At 45.2% G+C, this 20,818-nt stretch overlaps 2 protein-coding genes across 2 annotated transcripts; both read right to left on the bottom strand.

Annotated features, from left to right (window-relative positions):
* Positions 1–805: 805 nt before the first annotated feature.
* LOC132591583 (butyrophilin subfamily 1 member A1-like) lies at positions 806–3,147 on the bottom strand (the record flags this gene model as incomplete). The annotated part of the gene is made up of 1 exon (XM_060270823.1): positions 806–3,147. A coding segment is annotated over one exon (537 nt), but the record flags the coding sequence as incomplete, so codon positions are not given.
* A 1,156-nt stretch (positions 3,148–4,303) lies between these two features.
* Positions 4,304–19,712, bottom strand: LOC118081283 (zinc finger protein RFP-like). The gene is made up of 7 exons (XM_060270784.1): positions 19,199–19,712; positions 16,639–16,734; positions 14,068–14,298; positions 12,879–12,901; positions 11,702–11,820; positions 10,769–10,801; positions 4,304–5,939 (listed from the first exon to the last, which is right to left on the bottom strand). Exons 1-7 carry the CDS (start codon positions 19,622–19,624, stop codon positions 5,434–5,436), a joined length of 1,434 nt encoding a protein of 477 aa, XP_060126767.1. The 5' UTR covers positions 19,625–19,712; the 3' UTR covers positions 4,304–5,433.
* Positions 19,713–20,818: the final 1,106 nt, after the last annotated feature.

The raw sequence follows: 20,818 nt of genomic DNA, 5'->3' as shown, positions 1-20,818 counted from the left end.
CCCAAAACACCTTCAGTTAAGGTCCATAAACTCCAGCTGGGTAGGTGCCTGCCATCATAGAATCACAGAATTGTAGAGTTGCAAGGGACTCCCAAGGATCATCTAGTCCAACCCCCTGCAAGGCAGGAATCTTAGCTAAAGCATCCGTGGCAGGTGGCCACGTGGCATCATAACCCCCATGGCATTTAGTCAATCCCAAGAAAATCCCTCCCCTCCCCTGAGTTCAATGGCTTAATTAATTATGCAGATTTGGAGGAACATCAAGCATATATTTTTCTTTCTGGGGGAGGGAAATGAGATTAATAATAAAGGTAAGGAAGATCAGTCAGACAACAGGTGTGTGGCAGCTCTTGTGCCATTGTTCTGCCTGGATTTGACCTGCCGGAAATTAAACAGAAAATGACTTAAGGCTGATCCCTTCCCTCAAATCGAGGCCTCCTTTTGTAAACAGAACTTCGCAGCCTCAAAACGGAATCTCTTGGTGCAAACTAGATGGCATTGGTTTGGTTAAGAAGGCAATGCAATATAAAGCATTGTTATCAAAGTAAGAAAATTTACTGTCTTTAATTAGGTTTTGTGCAAGCCGGATTTCGAAGGGGCAGAGGAACCAGAGACCAAATAGCAAACATGCACTGGATTATGGAGAAAGCTAGAGAGTTCCAGAAAAACGTCTACTTCTGCTTCATTGACTATGCAAAAGCCTTTGACTGTGTCGACCACAGCAAACTATGGCAAGTTCTTAAAGAAATGGGAGTGCCTGATCACCTCATCTGTCTCCTGATAAATCTCTATGTGGGACAAGAAGCTACAGTTAGAACTGGATATGGAACAACTGATTGGTTCAAAATTGGGAAAGGAGTACGACAAGGTTGTATATTGTCTCCCTGCTTATTTAACTTATATGCAGAATTCATCATGCAAAAGGCTGGACTAGATGAATCCCAAGACGGAATTAAGATTGCTGGAAGAAATATCAACAACCTCAGATATGCAGATGACACAACCTTGATGGCAGAAAGCGAGGAGGAATTAAAGAACGTTTTAATGAGGGTGAAACAGGAGAGCGCAAAATATGGTCTGAAGGTCAACATCAAAAAAACCAAGATCATGGCCACTGGTCCCATCACCTCCTGGCAAATAGAAGGGGGAGAAATGGTGGCAGTGAGAGATTTTACTTTCTTGGGCTCCTTGATCACTGCAGATGGTGACAGCAGTCACGAAATTAAAAGACTGCTTCTTGGGAGAAAAGCAATGACAAACCTAGCTGCTGTTTAGTCGTTTAGTCGTGTCCGAGTCTTCGTGACCCCATGGACTAGAGCACGCCAGGCACTCCTGTCTTCCACTGCCTCCCGCAGTTTGGTCAGACTCCTGTTCGTAGCTTCAAGAACACTGTCCAACCATCTCGTCCTCTGTCGTCCCCTTCTCCTTGTGCCCTCCATCTTTCCCAACATCAGGGTCTTTTCTAGGGAGTCTTCTCTTCTCATGAGGGGGCCAAAGTATTGGAGCCTCAGCTTCAGGATCTGTCCTTCCAGTGAGCACTCAGGGCTGATTTCCTTCACAATGGATAGGTTTGATCTTCTTGCAGTCCATGGCACTCTCAAGAGGCTCCTCCAGCACCATAATTCAAAAGCATCAATTCTTCAGTGATCAGCCTTCTTTATGGTCCAGCTCTCACTTCCATACATCACTAGTGGGAAAACCATTTAGTCAAAACTCTCCACTATGACCTGTCCATCTTGGGGGGCCCTGCACAGCATAGCTCATAGCTTCTCTGAGTTATTCAAGCCCCTTCGCCACAACAAGGCATTGATCTATGAAGGGGGACAAACCTAGACAGCATCTTAAAAAGCAGAGACATCACCTTGCCGACAAAGGTCCGTATAGTTAAAGCCATGGTTTTCCCAGTAGTGATGTATGGAAGTGAGAGCTGGACCATAAAGAAGGCTGATTGCCGAAGAATTGAGGCTGAATGGCACTGTTGACGATTTAACACATACGGAGTCCATCAAGGCATACATACATACACAAGCACTTTCTTTTACATTTTCTTCCTATCTAAGGTTTCCAGAGCAAGGAGCTATCCTGCCTGACGTGGGTGAAGGGGTTCATTTTTTAGTCCTCTGTTAATCCAATGATGCATGCGTTTTTTATAGCTGCATAAGGTCTTGTGGGGAGAGGAAAGTTACCTAGAATTGCAGAGTTGCGAGGCGTCCTGAGGGTCATCTAGTCCCACCCCCCGCAGTGCAGGAAACATTTGCTGAACATGGGGCTCAAACCCACAACCCTGGGATTACGTCTCGTGCTCTGCCAAATCAGACATCTCAAAAGGAAAACAAGATTGAAGGTGAGGAAATTTATTAGGATTCCTAAAAGTGTGACTGTCTCTTTAAGAAGTAAGCTGCAGAGGGAATTCTGGGAAAAGGGACATGCAAAGCAAGAGCAAATCCATTTTTTTTTTGTTATTTCTGCTGATTTTGACTGGAATGAATCCTCTCAAAGGTCCCCTTGAAAAACTGCCCAACATGCTCTTGGCAGGTAAATGTTTTTTATATCAGTCACTCTGGTCTGGAGAGAAACTCCTGCTGGGCCTGAGAGGCAGATTTAGTCTCCTCAGGAGATACTGAGGTGGGTTTTTTTTTCGGACTGAAAAAAGAAAGGGAGGAGGGTCTCTCCAGAGAACGAGGCTCCTGAGAACGTGTAGAGTTCGGCTCCTGAGTCAGCGTCAGAAAAAGACACACATCCCCCTTCATAGTCCAGAGTCACCCGGATCCTCCTGGGCTCCTCATTCAGGGACAGAGGAGAGTCATCAGGGAAGTACTTGCCTTCACACTTCTCCAAAGCCCACACACCCTCCTCAGGCCTTAAGGGGAAGTGGCCCTTTCTCCTCACAGATTTCCTGGCAACCCCCACAGCCCACAATTTCCCACTTCCCACAGTGACATCCCAGAAATGTCTGCCTGCTGTGAATCTCTCACGTCCCAACACACAAAACCAGTAGCTGAATCTCTCAGGATTGTTGGGCAGGACTTGCTTTTCGTTTCCCAATCTCACTATTTTCCTATTCTTGGACAGAATGAGTTGCGGATGGGCTGTGTCTGGATCCAGAGTCACATTTGCTGTTGGGGGAAAGATGAGGAAAAGAGAATATTAGGTAGAGTCAGCCAAGAGACAAAAACAGACAACTTGTTATAAACAACAACAACCAAAAACCCCAGATTCCCTTTCAGATCAATGGGATTTCTTTGCATCACATGCAAGACTCCTCTGTCCTTGCAGACTTTCATCAGAATAAATATCTTCCTTGTTGGTTTTTAAATCAGTTTTCTTCACTTTCCTATATTTGATGTGTATTGTGCCTGCCCTCCTCTCAACCCAGGAATTTTCTAAGAGGAAAAACCACCCAGTAATCTTTTACTCATCTTTTCTGTGTTAGTGCAGGAGAAAGAGAGGAGAATTGAAAGAGGCAGGAAAAGAGAGAAGCTGCTTTCCTCTGACAATATCTGTGGTCTTTGGTGATCTCTGGTTGGGGCGTGGGATGAGGACCCCCCTCCCCCATAGTAGTAGTAGTAGTAGTAATAATAATAATAATAATAATAATAATAATAATAATAATAATAATAATATCACACTTTCCTACCACCCTTCATCAATAGGTCTCAGGGTGGTTCGCAGCATAAAAATACAACATAAAAACAAATATAGGCGTCCCCTCACTTTCGCAGGGGTCATGTTTTGGGCCCACTAAGTGGGGAGCCTGTTTATTCCTGCTCTCCATCTCTCTCACCCACTTGCTCTCTCCTTGCCTTCCTACCATATTGGAAATTTAGGGCATGCCACCAGGGAAGAGGAGGCAGGTGGCAGGGCAATTTTACAAAGGACTGCTTATTCCGTGCTTCTCTTTTGGATTGAATATTTACGATAAGACTAGTTCCCTGGGGGAAAGGGGGAATAACTCAAAAGGTTAGCTCTCTGAAGATTTCTGGATGACTGAACATCTGAGGAAGCAAAAAGACAGGCTTAACAGGCTACAATGCAATAGCTAAAAAATAATAAATATTTTTGACAAAACATCACCATAACATTGTTGTTGTTGTTTAGTCGTTTAGTCGTGTCCGACTCTTCGTGACCCCATGGACCATAGCACGCCAGGCACTCCTGTCTTGCACTGCCTCCCGTAGTTTGGTCAAACTCATGTTCGTAGCTTCGAGAACACTGTCCAACCATCTTGTCCTCTGTCGTCCCCTTCTCCTAGTGCCCTCAATCTTTCCCAACATCAGGGTCTTTTCCAAGGATTCTTCTCTTCTCATGAGGTGGCCAAAGTATTGGAGCCTCAGCTTCAGGATCTGTCCTTCCAGTGAGCACTCAGGGCTGATTTCCTTCACAATGGATAGGTTTGATCTTCTTGCAGTCCATGGCACTCTCAAGAGGCTCCTCCAGCACCATAATTCAAAAGCATCAATTCTTCAGTGATCAGCCTTCTTTATGGTCCAGCTCTCACTTCCATACATCACTAGTGGGAAAACCATTTAGTCAAAACTCTCCACTATGACCTGTCCATCTTGGGGGGCCCTGCACAGCATAGCTCATAGCTTCTCTGAGTTATTCAAGCCCCTTCGCCACAACAAGGCATTGATCTATGAAGGGGGACAAACCTAGACAGCATCTTAAAAAGCAGAGACATCACCTTGCCGACAAAGGTCCGTATAGTTAAAGCCATGGTTTTCCCAGTAGTGATGTATGGAAGTGAGAGCTGGACCATAAAGAAGGCTGATTGCCGAAGAATTGAGGCTGAATGGCACTGTTGACGATTTAACACATACGGAGTCCATCAAGGCATACATACATACACAAGCACTTTCTTTTACATTTTCTTCCTATCTAAGGTTTCCAGAGCAAGGAGCTATCCTGCCTGACGTGGGTGAAGGGGTTCATTTTTTAGTCCTCTGTTAATCCAATGATGCATGCGTTTTTTATAGCTGCATAAGGTCTTGTGGGGAGAGGAAAGTTACCTAGAATTGCAGAGTTGCGAGGCGTCCTGAGGGTCATCTAGTCCCACCCCCCGCAGTGCAGGAAACATTTGCTGAACATGGGGCTCAAACCCACAACCCTGGGATTACGTCTCGTGCTCTGCCAAATCAGACATCTCAAAAGGAAAACAAGATTGAAGGTGAGGAAATTTATTAGGATTCCTAAAAGTGTGACTGTCTCTTTAAGAAGTAAGCTGCAGAGGGAATTCTGGGAAAAGGGACATGCAAAGCAAGAGCAAATCCATTTTTTTTTTGTTATTTCTGCTGATTTTGACTGGAATGAATCCTCTCAAAGGTCCCCTTGAAAAACTGCCCAACATGCTCTTGGCAGGTAAATGTTTTTTATATCAGTCACTCTGGTCTGGAGAGAAACTCCTGCTGGGCCTGAGAGGCAGATTTAGTCTCCTCAGGAGATACTGAGGTGGGTTTTTTTTTCGGACTGAAAAAAGAAAGGGAGGAGGGTCTCTCCAGAGAACGAGGCTCCTGAGAACGTGTAGAGTTCGGCTCCTGAGTCAGCGTCAGAAAAAGACACACATCCCCCTTCATAGTCCAGAGTCACCCGGATCCTCCTGGGCTCCTCATTCAGGGACAGAGGAGAGTCATCAGGGAAGTACTTGCCTTCACACTTCTCCAAAGCCCACACACCCTCCTCAGGCCTTAAGGGGAAGTGGCCCTTTCTCCTCACAGATTTCCTGGCAACCCCCACAGCCCACAATTTCCCACTTCCCACAGTGACTTCCCAGAAATGTCTGCCTGCTGTGAATCTCTCACGTCCCAACACACAAAACCAGTAGCTGAATCTCTCAGGATTGTTGGGCAGGACTTGCTTTTCGTTTCCCAATCTCACTATTTTCCTATTCTTGGACAGAATGAGTTGCGGATGGGCTGTGTCTGGATCCAGAGTCACATTTGCTGTTGGGGGAAAGATGAGGAAAAGAGAATATTAGGTAGAGTCAGCCAAGAGACAAAAACAGACAACTTGTTATAAACAACAACAACCAAAAACCCCAGATTCCCTTTCAGATCAATGGGATTTCTTTGCATCACATGCAAGACTCCTCTGTCCTTGCAGACTTTCATCAGAATAAATATCTTCCTTGTTGGTTTTTAAATCAGTTTTCTTCACTTTCCTATATTTGATGTGTATTGTGCCTGCCCTCCTCTCAACCCAGGAATTTTCTAAGAGGAAAAACCACCCAGTAATCTTTTACTCATCTTTTCTGTGTTAGTGCAGGAGAAAGAGAGGAGAATTGAAAGAGGCAGGAAAAGAGAGAAGCTGCTTTCCTCTGACAATATCTGTGGTCTTTGGTGATCTCTGGTTGGGGCGTGGGATGAGGACCCCCCTCCCCCATAGTAGTAGTAGTAGTAGTAATAATAATAATAATAATAATAATAATAATAATAATAATAATAATATCACACTTTCCTACCACCCTTCATCAATAGGTCTCAGGGTGGTTCGCAGCATAAAAATACAACATAAAAACAAATATAGGCGTCCCCTCACTTTCGCAGGGGTCATGTTTTGGGCCCACTAAGTGGGGAGCCTGTTTATTCCTGCTCTCCATCTCTCTCACCCACTTGCTCTCTCCTTGCCTTCCTACCATATTGGAAATTTAGGGCATGCCACCAGGGAAGAGGAGGCAGGTGGCAGGGCAATTTTACAAAGGACTGCTTATTCCGTGCTTCTCTTTTGGATTGAATATTTACGATAAGACTAGTTCCCTGGGGGAAAGGGGGAATAACTCAAAAGGTTAGCTCTCTGAAGATTTCTGGATGACTGAACATCTGAGGAAGCAAAAAGACAGGCTTAACAGGCTACAATGCAATAGCTAAAAAATAATAAATATTTTTGACAAAACATCACCATAACATTGTTGTTGTTGTTTAGTCGTTTAGTCGTGTCCGACTCTTCGTGACCCCATGGACCATAGCACGCCAGGCACTCCTGTCTTGCACTGCCTCCCGTAGTTTGGTCAAACTCATGTTCGTAGCTTCGAGAACACTGTCCAACCATCTTGTCCTCTGTCGTCCCCTTCTCCTAGTGCCCTCAATCTTTCCCAACATCAGGGTCTTTTCCAAGGATTCTTCTCTTCTCATGAGGTGGCCAAAGTATTGGAGCCTCAGCTTCACGATCTGTCCTTCCAGGGAGCACTCAGGGCTGATTTCCTTAAGAATTGATAGGTTTGATCTTCTAGCAGTCCATGGGACCCTCAAGAGTCTCCTCCAGCACCATAATTCAAAAGCATCAATTCTTTGGCGATCAGCCTTCTTTATGATCCAGCTCTCACTTCCATACATCACTACTGGGAAAACCATAGCTTTAACTATACGGACCTTTGTCGGCAAGGTGATGTCTCTGCTTTTTAAGATGCTGTCTAGGTTTGTCATTGCTTTTCTCCCAAGAAGCAGGCGTCTTTTAATTTCGTGACTGCTGTCACCATCTGCAGTGATCAAGGAGCCCAAGAAAGTAAAATCTCTCACTGCCTCAATTTCTTCCCCTTCTATTTGCCAGGAGGTGATGGGACCAGTGGCCATGATCTTGGTTTTTTTGATGTTGAGCTTCAGACCATATTTTGCGCTCTCCTCTTTCACCCTCATTAAAAGGTTCTTTAATTCCTCCTCACTTTCTGCCATCAAGGTTGTGTCATCTGCATATCTGAGGTTGTTGATATTTCTTCCGGCAATCTTAATTCCTGCTTGGGATTCATCTAGTCCAGCCTTTCGCATGATGAATTCTGCATATAAGTTAAATAAGCAGGGAGACAATATACAACCTTGTCATACTCCTTTCCCAATTTTGAACCAATCAGTTGTTCCATATCCAGTTCTAACTGTAGCTTCTTGTCCCACATAGAGATTTCTCAGGAGACAGATGAGGTGATCAGGCACTCCCATTTCTTTAAGAACTTGCCATAGTTTGCTGTGGTCGACACAGTCAAAGGCTTTTGCATAGTCAATGAAGCAGAAGTAGACGTTTTTCTGGAACTCTCTAGCTTTCTCCATAATCCAGCGCATGTTTGCTATTTGGTCTCTGCCCTTTCGAAATCCAGCTTGCACTTCTGGGAGTTCTCGGTCCACATACTGCCTTGTAGAATTTTAAGCATAACCTTGCTAGCGTGTGAAATGAGCGCAATTGTGCGGTAGTTGGAGCATTCTTTGGCACTGCCCTTCTTTGGAATTGGGATGTAGACTGATCTTCTCCAATCCTCTGGCCATTGCTGAGTTTTCCAAACTTGCTGGCATATTGGGTGTAGCACCTTAACAGCATCATCTTTTAAAATTTTTAATAGTTCAGCTGGAATATCATCACTTCCACTGGCTTTGTTATTAGCAGTGCTTTCTAAGGCCCATTTGACTTCACTCTCCAAGATGTCTGGCTCAAGGTCAGCAACCACACTACCTGGGGTGTACGAGACCTCCATATCTTTCTGGTATAGTTCCTCTGTGTATTCTTGCCACCTCTTCTTGATGTCTTCTGCTTCTGTTAGGTCCTTACCACTTTTGTCCTTGATTATGGTAATCTTTGTTCGAAATGTTCCTTTCATATCTCCAATTTTCTTGAACAGATCTCTGGTTTTCCCCATTCTATTGTTTTCCTCTATTTCTTTGCATTGCTCATTTAAGAAGACCCTCTTATCTCTCCTTGCTGTTTTTTGGAAATCTGCATTCAGTTTCCTGTATCTTTCCCTATCTCCCTTGCATTTTGCTTGCCTCCTCTCCTCCGCTATTTGTAAGGCCTCGTTGGATAGCCATTTTGCTTTCTTGCATTTCCTTTTCCTTGGGATGGTTTTCGTTGCTGCCTCCTGTATAATGTTACGAGCCTCCATCCATAGTTCTTCAGGCACTCTGTCCACCAAATCTAAATCCTTAAAACTGTTCCTCACTTCCACTGTGTATTCATAAGGGATTTGATTCAGATTGTATCTTACTGGCCCAGTTGTTTTTCCTACTTTCTTCAGTTTAAGCTGGAATTTTGCTATAAGAAGCTGATGATCTGAGTTACAGTCAGCTCCAGGTCTTGTTTTTGCTGACTGTATAGAGCTTCTCCATCTTTGGCTGCAGAGAATATAATCAATCTGATTTCGATGCTGCCCATTTGGTGATATCCATGTGTAGAGTCGTCTCTTGTGTTGTTGGAAGAGAGTGTTTGTGATGACCAGCTTGTTCTCTTGACAGAACTCTATTAGCCTTTGCCCTGCTTCATTTTGAACTCCAAGGCCAAACTTGCCAGTTGTTCCTTTTATCTCTTGATTCCCTACTTTAGCATTCCAATCCCCTGTAATGAGAAGAACATCCTTCTTTGGTGTCATTTCTAGAAGGTGTTGTAGGTCTTCATAGAATTGGTCAATTTCACTTTCTTCAGCACCGGTAGTTGGTGCATAAACTTGGATTACTGTGATGTTAAAAGGTCTGCCTTGGATTCGTATCGAGATCATTCTGTCATTTTTGAGATTGCATCCCATTACAGCTTTTGCCACTCTTTTGTTGACTATGAGGGCCACTCCATTTATTCTACAGGATTCTTGCCCACAGTAGTAGATATGATAGTCACCCGAACTGAATTCGCCCATTCCCTTCCATTTTAGTTCACTGATGCCCAGGATGTCTATATTTATTCTTGTCATCTCATTTTTGACCACATCCAGCTTACCTCCACTCATGGTTCTTACATTCCAGGTTCCTATGCAATATTTTTCTTTACAGCATCGGACTTTCCTTTCGCTTCCAGGCATATCCGCAACTGAGCGTCCTTTCGGCTTTGGCCCAGCCGCTTCATCAGCTCTGAATCTACTTGTACTTGTCCTCCGCTCTTCCTCAGTAGCATGTTGGACGCCTTCCGACCTGAGGGGCTCATCTTCCAGCGTCATAACTTTTATATGCCTGTTGTCTTTGTCCATGGAGTTTTCTTGGCAGGGATACTGGAGTGGCTTGCCAGTTCCTTCTCCAGGTGGATCACGTTTAGTCAAAACTCTCCACTATGACCTGTCCATCTTGGGTGGCCCTGCATGGCATAGCTCATAGCTTCTCTGAGTTATTCAAGCCCCTTCGCCACGACAAGGCATTGATCCATGAAGGGGTCACCATAACATAGCACCTGTTGTTTCCTTATTTCAAGCAAAAGATTAAATCATAGAACAAATAATTGCAAAGATGACAACTGTAGGTCTAAGGAATTAAAACAACTAGCGTGTTTAGCTGTAATTCCCACATTGCAGGGGGTTTGACTAGATGATCCTTGGGATCCTTTCAAACTCAGAAATGGTAAACCATACTAGAAAATGGCGGAATACAAAATGCAAATGCAGGTTCCCTATACATGAGAACTTGACAAGATGGACATTGGACTGACCCTTCAGGATTCTCTTTAAGGGCTTTTGTAAGATATTGTAAGGCTCTGAGGCTTTTCCCTACAATCAAGCAGAATATAAATTTTATGAAAGAAAGCAGAATCTATAAAATCGAGGTGGAAACCAGGATAATAGTCTATAGGCAGGAACGGAACTCAAGACTGGCATGCAGGTTCTTCGCAGGGACAAGCTCTGCCCCCAATCTGAGCCTTCAAACCCCCTCCCAGTTAATTCATGGGACAGACAAAGAACCCAAACACCACTAGAGGACTGTTACCCAGAGTTATGCCATTGATGGGGGTCTCAAAGTCTGCAGAACTGACGGTTCAACACCCATGAAATATCAATCCCCATCCCTCCTGTAAAATTGTTCTTCCCCTGGAAATTTACCCTTTTGAATCTGTTTTCTGTATAACACAGCATCTGAGGAAGTAAAAAGATATAAAGTGTAAGGGCAACACTCTTTCACCTGAAATAAATCTCCATACAAAAGTAACACTTCATAACGTGGCATCCTTAAATTCAAGTACAATTATTAAATATTAATTAAATTGTACAAAAATTAATTAAAAACTAGAACATCATAGTAAGAATCTATGAAAATAACTAAAGCTTTAAATAGCAGAATGAGAATATTCAGCATGAATCCTGATGGTCTCTGAACTTTGTCCCTGAAATTGGGCTCTACATTCTTGGACTGGAGGGGAGGCAGAGCAATAGGAATTCTGTAAAAGGATAAAGAGGGGAGATGAAGGCAGCCTTAACATCTTCCCAAGGAAAGTAGTGGGGGAAACTATTAAAGCCATAACTGTGAAACAGAAGGAGAAGTGAAGGTTGATGAGGAAGGATTGGCAGAGCTCTCATGCAAAAGGAAGTCCTTCCTCACATTCTACACATCTTTAAAGTTGTTAACAAGCATAATTGTGCCTTTGGGGCTCATATGCTCTTGCTTCCACTCTCAATGTGGGAACTCTCAGGAGATTTTGACACATGAAACACTAGATATAGCAGCTGCAGGGGGACGTCTGAGGAGGATACAGATCAGGCCATGGCTCCACTGTTGAGAAACAAGCCTGAGCAGGAGGCAGAGGGGGGCTTCTTAATGCCCTTTGACTCCATTCAGAGCAGGAGAGCCTCCAAAAGGACAAACCCAGATTGTGTAGGCGGGGAACCAAAAGGAAAAGGAGGTTCCGTAGAATTGTAAACAGAAGCACATGGGAGGAAAAAATTCTGACTTTGCTCTACACTCTGTTTCAGCCATGTTCGGTTCTGAAGAAGTATTAGAATTCCCAGTGTGAAATCCTGGCAGCCATTATTCATTACCCTTCAATTGTTTCATTGCATCTTCTACAAGGTGATTTAGAACACAGGATTCCAAGATCCTGTTCCTTAGCTCTCGAGGGAAAGCAAGTGGCTTCTCTGGACTCTCTCTTTTCTCATATCTGGTGAAAAGAAAAACAATGAATTGTGGCACTGTCTCCCAAATTATTGCAGGAGATCTCAATGACATGAACAAAGTGAAAGTTTATTTCCCAACAGGCCATTTTCAGAATTCAGCTTCAACTCGTGACTCACATCCAGTCCATCACCCACCTCCAAGCATTTCAACTTCCTGCCCTGACTGAGATGGAAAAGCGGGAAAAAGCTGGGTGTCCACCACAGATTGGGGAGACCTCAGTCCAAAACCCCTGAGGACAGCTATCAGCGGCTTCGTAAGGATGCTAAACAGCACAAGGGACAAGATGTAACCCCAAGCGACACCACCGTAGGGCTCCCATGGCTTCCAACGATGCTGCCCCATAACAGCTTTCTGGGAAGGTCCCAGGATGTAAGAATCAAACCCCTGAAGTGGAATGCCTGCCATCTCTCCATCGCTGAGCCTCTCCAGAGGACGTGAGTGATGTCCAAAGTTGCCCAGCGGTCAAGGACAACAACCTCCACCCTTCCTGCCCCCCTCTCTCACCCAGGAAGGACACAACTCCATGCCTAACTGGACTCTCCCTCCAGAGGCAAAAAACAACCTGACTTTCCCCCTCCCCCTCTCCAGACCAACTTCAACCTCTCACGCTGGAAACGCTTCCATGAAAAATAACCTACCTATTCTAGACCAACAGACCTTCCCTCCCTAAGAGCCTCAAAGGGGCTGAATTAACAGTTGGGGGGCTTCTAGTTGGACACGGAAATCTATTGGTACTTCCTAAGCACTTCCCAAGCATCTTTGGGACCAAAGTCCATTAACAGAAAGTGCAAGAGAAAGAAAAGAGCCCCCATCCCTGGGTGAAGTGATGTGGGGAGGGAGGAGGCAGTTGACCTTGAACCTTGGAGGGAGAATTGGGGGGGGGCTACAAGTTCAAAAGAGGGGGCTCAACTTTTACCTGTGAGATGCTGTAGGGATTGAGTCCTGCAGTCTCTCCCCTGCAACCCCTGGAGAGCTATTTTTAGGTTCTTGCATCCCGGCCTCATGGAGGGATGCTAATGGGAATGAGCCAGATCCACTTACCTCTGCAAGGTGCTTCTCACATCCTAAAGGGAAAAAGAGAAGGGAATTTACTGCACACCACAGGCCACACTAGGAAGACCCCTCAGACCCTGGCCCTTGGATGTCAGTCTGCCTTGTACATGCCAAGGTTTTGGGTAAGGATGGTGGAATCAGCCGGTTTTCATTTCTCACAGCTTTTATTTTTCCAATCTGAAATTATTAATTTTCCGATATCAGGTTCTCCACATTTCTACATCATTTTGCCATTATTGTTTAAAATCCTTATGAAAATCCACCAGCATTTTAGGGAAATTTCACCTTTGTGGGTTCAAGAGAAGATTCCACCCCATCTCTTGTCTTACATTATAATTTATTAACTTTAATCCAGTTTGCATTGTGCAATTCAGACATACGTAAACCTACAGGACAATCCTGCCAGGACACTATCCCAAATTGTCTCCCATAGAAGTCCCCAAATTTCAAATTCTATTTTCCATCGGGAAGTGAAAAAAAAGCACCCTCAGCATAAAATGCCTCCAAAGGGGTAATAAAACAACTCAGTGTTTCTTTGGGCTCCTCCAGACCTCTGCTTTTCCTGTGTCCAGAAAACATGAGTCCAAATGGTTTTGCTTTGCCCTGCCACTTTCCCTCAGACAAAACCTTGCTCCAAAGCAAATATCAATCTAGAGAAAACCTGGCTGATGTTTTCTCTCATTCAGCAGTAAACATTGGGTTTTCCTTGGGGAAAGGGGTGGGACAAGCAGCAATCTGGATGAGTCCCTCTGTCTTGCTGTTTGGTCACTGTGACTGAGCACCATTTTGGGCTGATCTGGATCCACGGGGAAGGTGATCAACCCAGAAACTGTGGAGGGAAGTGGAAGAGAAGCTTGGTCAAGAGACTGGCTCATGTTGGAAGGAGGCCTGAATGCATCCTAGGCGAAGTCCCCCACAGCTGGAAGGCATTCGGAGACAAATCATCAGCAAAAAGCAGAAAATCACCTCCCTCTCCATCAATAACACAGAAGAATCTCTAGTCTGCATTCAGGTGAGTTAAGCATCCCAGGTCTCTTGGGTCTTCCTGTCCATTACAAACCTGACTAGAGGCTCCATCATCTGAACCCCTAAACTCCTTGCATACATGAAAGGGGCACATAAAGGATGGGAGGCAGCCTTTTCATGGATCCTCTGGCTGTTCCTGCCACCGTCTTACCTGCAGGAGTTCACTCGCTGCCTGGTGACGCTTCTCCTCCATCTCCTGGATGATCCTCTCAAGGGAGGAGAGTTTCCTGGAGAGTCTGGCCAGCTGCTCATCCCTTTTCTCTGCAATCTCCTTCTCCACCTCTTCCACATGAGTCAGCAGACGCTTTTCTTCTTCTTCCAGGAATTGGCGCAGTACTTTGAACTTCTCCACAGTCTTCAGCCTCTCCATTTCTGTTAATTTCTGCAAGAAAAGAGGAGGTCTGAGTGTGGAAGATGGTCAGCCTTCAAAACATCTGGGAGAGAATTATGAGAATTCCACAGGGAGGACACCTCTGATTTTTCATTTTTTTGAAACATCCAGTGGCTAAAGATGTAAACATTTATTTTGATCTTTCTATTGACTTCTATTTTGCAGAGGACTACAGCCTAAAGCAAGCAGCTTTTTTTCCTAGCCATGAATATGTGGGATGTAAAAACATATTGCAGTCAAATACAACATTCCTACAACGCACATGGCTGGGAATGTTTTGTATCACTCAGGAGAAAACTTGCTGGTTCCTCCTGAGCTGCAACAGACTTCCTTGGCTTGTGACTTAATGTGGGTGTGGCCTGTTCTTGGTAGAGGAGCACATGGCCTCCATGTTCTGCTCTCTGTGTTCTCCATTGTGTGTTCCTAAGAGTTAGGAGAAGTGACTGTGACTATTTCCCTTAGTAAGGTTACCAGACGTCCCCGTTTCCCGGGACATTCCCCAGATTTACAAATCAATCCCCATCCAAAATCCTATCATTCCGACTGAAGTTGCAAAGTGGTAACCTTACCTTATGGGATAGTTCACATAGTTATATGTTGTTCTGTAAATTAAGTCTGCCTTCAGGGATCTTATTGTGAACTGGATGATTGTAAGTAAACTAGTTTTATGTTAACTTTAATCAGATGGTCGCGTCTATTGTTTTAGGACAGATATAAAAAAGGGAAACCAGGAATCCTAAATAGTGAGGCTGCAACTAGCTAACCTCTGTGTAATTTAAAAGGGGGGATGTTTAACAACTCTGCTAAGTTATAGAACTTGCTGGCGCAAGTTTGGTAGACCACAAGCTTGACATGAGTCAACAGTGTGATGCAGCAGCTAAAAAAGCCAATGCAATTCTGGTCTGGTCAGACCTCACCTGGAATACTGTTTCCAGTTCTGGGCACCACAGTTCAAGAAGGATACTGAGAAGCTGGAACGTGTCCAGAAGAGGGCAACCAAAATGGTCAAAGACCTGGAAACGATGCCTTATGAGGAACGGCTTTGGGTATGTTTAGCTGGGTATGTTTAGCTTGGAGAAGGTTAAGGGGTGATATGACAGCCATGTTCAAATAGATAAAAGGATGTCATACAGAGGAGGGAGAAAGGTTGTTTTCTACTGCTCCAGAGAAGCGGACACGGAGCAATGGATTCAAACTACAAGAAAGAAGATTCCACCTAAACATTAGGAAGAACTTCCTGACAGTAAGAGCTGTTTGGCAGTGGAATTTGCTACCAAGGAGTGTGGTGGAGTCTCCTTCTTTGGAGGTCTTTAAGCAGAGGCTTGATAGGCGTACGTCAAGAATGCTTTGATGGTTTCCTGCTTGGCACGGGGGTTGAACTGGATGGCCCTTGTGGTCTCTTCCAACTCTATGATTCTAAGTTAGGAAGGATATAATAAAATAATATATTTTCTCCTGCCTCCATAAAATCCCCACAGGATATTCCCTGTATGTTTTGAGGCATTATAACCAGAGTTCATAGCTGTTCAGAGAACATCCTTGGACTTAAAACACCCCTCAGTTTAGACTGGGGCCATTTTGCTGTAGGAAGGCAACAGAAACAGAGGAGGATGAGGAGAAAGTGCAGAGTTTATCCCCATAGCTCCCTGAATTTCCTAAAGATGAACAATAGCGCACATTCAGAAAGACAACTCTTTAGTAATATTTATTTGATTTGAATTGAAATGCTTTCACCTTATCAGCTCACAATTCCTCAGACTTTTCCTTGACTGCTATTCACATAATAAACGATAATGGGAAATACATTGTTACCTTGAGTTACAAACATCTCAGGTTACAAACTCCGCTAACCTGGAAGAGGTACCTCGAGGTGAGAACTTTGCCCCAGGATGAGAACGGAAATCGTGTGCCAGCGGTGCAGCGGCAGCAAGAGGCCCCATTAGCAAAAGCACGCCTCTAGTTAAGAACAGTTTCAGGTTAAGAACAGACCTCCAGAACGAATTAAGTTTGCTATTCCTGAAAAAATATGGAGCTCAAAACAGAGCAATCCTTTGAAATTCACACCTCTGAATTGTTCAAGGTTGACTCAGCCAGGTAATGTTCACAAAAAAATGTATTTATGAGGGTAAAATACAGATCAAAATATTTATACAAGGAAGTAGCTACCCTAACATCTGATTCATTTTCGGAATAATAAATGAATAAACAAACTGATATGGAAAAAGGAGAAATGGGGAGAAGCTGAAATGGGCAGATTTCCCCATCCCTCCTAAGTCCTAACTCGATTCTTCACGTGCTTGTTCCCTCACTAGTAACAATACAGACACACACCAGGAGGTCTTTGCTTTCCTTGTCCAGGTCTGCTTGATAGGCCAAAATTTCCTCTCTCTCTTTCCTCAGAATCTTCAGGTGGTGACAGATCTCTCCCTAAAGAGAAAAGGAAAAACTCAGGTTTGATTGAAACACACAGAGAGATGAATATTACACTGGCTTCATGCGCTCGGTGGCCTTCCTATAATAGCAAAGCACTTTACTGGAGGAAATAAGAGTCTAGAGGTTTTCAATCTTTTTGGGTCCACGACTCCCTTGACCAACTACCTTTTTTCTCCAGCACCCCTGTGGGGCTCAGGATCCCAGTTAGGTCCCCCCTTGCTTGCAGAGCTGGCAGCCCCTCACCCTTTCTCAAACACCCTCCCCTGCAGAGTGCTCTCTCAGCCTCCTCTCCTCTCCCTTATCCTTAGGAGTCCTCCTCTTGGTCTCTGAGCTGCCCCAAAGAGAGGTGCCTCCTCACGCTGCCCCACAGGGGCCTGGGACTTGTCTGTCCATTCCTTGCCAGTTTGCTTGCTTACTTTGAGGCTGCCTCAGATCCTGGCAACCAAAACCCCTGTCCAGCCCAGACGCACCATTTGCCTGCGGAGCTTGTAGCCAGGGCTGCTGCATGTGCTGCAACAAACAGTTGCACAAGCCTTTGGGAGGCAGAGATGACATCCAGGGAGGGAAGGAAAGAGGGACAGAGGCCAATGTTGCCAGCAGCACCCGTGAGTGAGCATCATTCAAGGCACCCCAGGGTGCCACAGCACACTGGTTGAAAACCACTGCAGAACTGGGGTGGAAACTTTTTCTAGTGCAACAAACTAGTCTGGAGAAGAGCAAAGGCAGCCATGCTTGCTCCTTTGTCTCCTCCCAGGAAAGTCCCAGCCTGACTTCTCATCTTGAGGTCCCAGGGAGACGTGGGAAGAGGAGGAGGAGGAAGAAGGGGTGAGGCAGGATCCAACCTGGGATGTATCAGTCTAACATTAAAGAGATAGTGAGGTCAGCCCAAGAGGCTAGAGATACAGGAATAAAGCAGCGCTTCTCAAAACTTCACCCATTCCAAGCCCCTCTTCTGCAAGCCTAGGGCTTTTCCCCACTACCTCTTGACCCCACTGCTTTGCCACTTAATTGTGTCAGATGGCAATGCAGGTCTTCTGCAACTTGTGAGTTATCTTCTCTGCAGTACCCTGTTTCTCATATTTTAAGACATACCCATAAAATAAGCCATAGCAGGATTTTTAAGCATTCAAGGAATATAAGCCATACCCCGAAAATAAGACATAGTGATAGGCACAGCAGCAATGCCGGCCGCAGCAGGAGGAGGAGGAAAAAAATAAGACACCCCTTGAAAATAAGCCATAGTGTGTGTTTTTTGAGGAAAAAATAAATATAAGACGTGTCTTATAATATGAGAAACACGGGTAGTCAGAGCCCACATGTGCTTGGACCACCAGGGGAGATGAAAGGGCTGCACCTTCTTCCATTTCTGGGCCAAAGAAGTTCTTGCTGCGGCCAGAATCCACCTAAGTAGCTCCTTCGGTCAGAAGATTGCTGTCTGGTCATCAGGGCCATCTTGAGCAGGTCGGGCGCCCTGGCGCTGAGACGCGGAGATCGCTCCGGCGCCCCCGCCCTTGCAGCGCGCAGTACGGCTTCCGCGGGGCTTCGCCGTGCAGCGCCCCCCTGCCGGCCCGGCGCCACCCGGACTGCACCTAGAGCCGGGCCTGCTGGTCATCCCACCAGTTCAAAAGGGGCAGCTTCATTTCATTATCTTTACTATTTTGTGGCATTATTGACATTGCATGGCACAGGAGCATTTTTGCACCACTGTAGTAGAACAAGTGAATTATTTTAAAAGGGATTAAAAGGCATTTTTAAAAGCTTTTTTCTGAAGCATAATGAGAATCTTATTGCTTTTACTGTATATAATTGCACAGGTCCAATTCTGAGTTGTCATGGAAAAGTCACCTTTCCCCCTAGCCTAGTCTTTGCAGATGCTACTATGAACCTTCCCACCATTTGGGACGGGAAAAGATCCTCAACACAGATACACACTGAAACCTTATTGCACAGGCCCCACAGCACCCCCAGAATAAGGGTGCTCCCCACCAGTAGGTGCTTCCACCACCACCCCTCACTCCAAAATCTGATTCCGACATATACTTTGGGGGGGGGGAGGGAATCCTGCACCATCTGGTCAATTCCTGGCCACTTCCCCCCCCCCCTGCAGCTGATCCTTGATGCCCTCTGCTTTGCAGGGCATTGAGGAGGCAGCCTGCTAGCCAAAGGAGACATGTACTTAGTTGTGTATGTGCAATTTACATTTGTACTGTTCTAAATATTTATAAAGCAACCTTCCTGGGGGATGGGAATGAGGTTAACCCTTTCTGGCCGAGAGAAAGACTTCAACTCCCTCCTCCCAGCCATCCCAGGAGCCCTCAGGCTTCCCCTGGGCTGCGTTTTACATAATAAACAACCACCAATTCATGCCATGCCTACTTTGGACCGGAGAGTTAAAAAGAAAACCTCCCAAGAAGAATCCACAGTTATTTCTCCGCATCAAGGTCCAGGGATCTCCTACCTTGTATTCCTCGAAAGCCTCCTTCAGAGGAATCACCTTGTGATTTTCATGTTCCTTTGATCTGTCACACACCACGCAGATGGGGGCTTCGTGGACTTTGCAGAAGAGCTTCAGGGGCTCCTGGTGCTCCTCGCAGACTCCTCCTTTTCTTTCTTCTTCTTTCCCACCTTGAAAGTTGAGATTCTCGATTAATTCTAAGACGTTTGCCAAATGCCGGTTGGGGATGAGGCTCCTTCTCTCGACTCTCTCTCTGCACTGAGGGCAGGAAGCCTCTGCCTCCGATTCCCCCCAGCAGTGGATCAGGCAGGATCGGCAGAAGTTGTGGCCACACTCTGAAATGATCACTGGATCCTTGAAGTAATCCAGGCAGATGGAGCAAGTGGCTTCATCTCGGAGACGCTGCATGTGACCCCCTGCAGCAGCCATGGCTCCCTCACCAAAGACCCGAGTTAAGTTTCACTTTCTCAGTTTTTAGTCACTGGGTGTTTCCCTTCCTGGAAATGACTCAGAAACTCAGAGACCACGTGATCTTAAAAAAAAAATGTCCCCAGGTCTTTGCATTTGGTGAATGTTTTCTCAAGTAGCAGCTTCCCATGCTTTTGATTACACACAAACACACACCCCTAGTAAGTTGTGGTATTCATATTGTAACATTTTCATTCATAGACTTTGTGATAGGAAAAAAACTGCTCCTTTCCCCTTATGGAGTACCCTAGAGCCCGTAGAGTCCTTATGTAGGTTCACTATCGGTAGGAGAAAAACAACAGAGGCCAACCAGAGAATATTGAGAAGCAAAACAGCTAGTCAGCATGATCTTTATAAACTGTTGCAACAGGGTGCTCACACCCCACCCCCACGCAGGAGGGAGGAGGAACCCAGAACATTGGTATGCAAGCCCTTACGGTATATAGACTTTTGAAATTGCCACCCTGTAGCTCAAGTCCACCCCCACACCCTGGGGGATACATCACTGAAGGGGCAGTCTACAGCAGAAATCCAGTCTGCCAGGATACCTGATAATGGTCACTGATTGCATTACCTGGGCAAAGAGACAATGGGGAGGTTTTCCATTTTCCTTCCTCCTTGCAGCGGAGAAACATTTGAGGTCAATTTGGGAGTCAAAATGGCTTCAGGATTGTTCTTCTGCACTATTTCAGACACGTGGTTTATATACTTATGTACGGTATGTGTTTGCCTTGTACAGTTATTAATAATATGTGTGTGTGTGTGTGTGTGTGTGTCACCTTAGAATTCCTATAACAAGCTTCCTTGTCATTTTTGAATTGGAGATAATCTGCCTCTGCCCTAAATGGACAGGAGTTTTGATTTATCAAGCAGGACTTGATTCCGTTTCCGTGAAGAAAACTCCTGAATTGCACATTTATTCAAATTCCAATTGAAACTATCCTAGTTTAATGAGTGCAACAAAACTGATGAACTTGTTCCAGTGATGCCAGCTTTTCCAAGTCTGGTAGTCCTTTCCACCACCAGCCCCGCCCCCCTGCCGCACCTTGCCTCTTAGCGCCCCCCCCCACTTTGAGAAGCACTGCTTTAAACACTAGCATGAGCACCTTAAATTAAGCCCATAAATATCCTTGCAGCCAATGCAGCTGTTTTAGG

This window comes from Zootoca vivipara, chromosome 2 (genome assembly GCF_963506605.1).
Source record: "Zootoca vivipara chromosome 2, rZooViv1.1, whole genome shotgun sequence".
In the NCBI taxonomy this organism is placed as follows: Eukaryota; Metazoa; Chordata; class Lepidosauria; order Squamata; family Lacertidae; genus Zootoca; species Zootoca vivipara.
The sequence above is the reverse complement of the archived record's forward strand: the minus strand, read 5'-3'. Positions and strand labels throughout refer to the sequence as shown.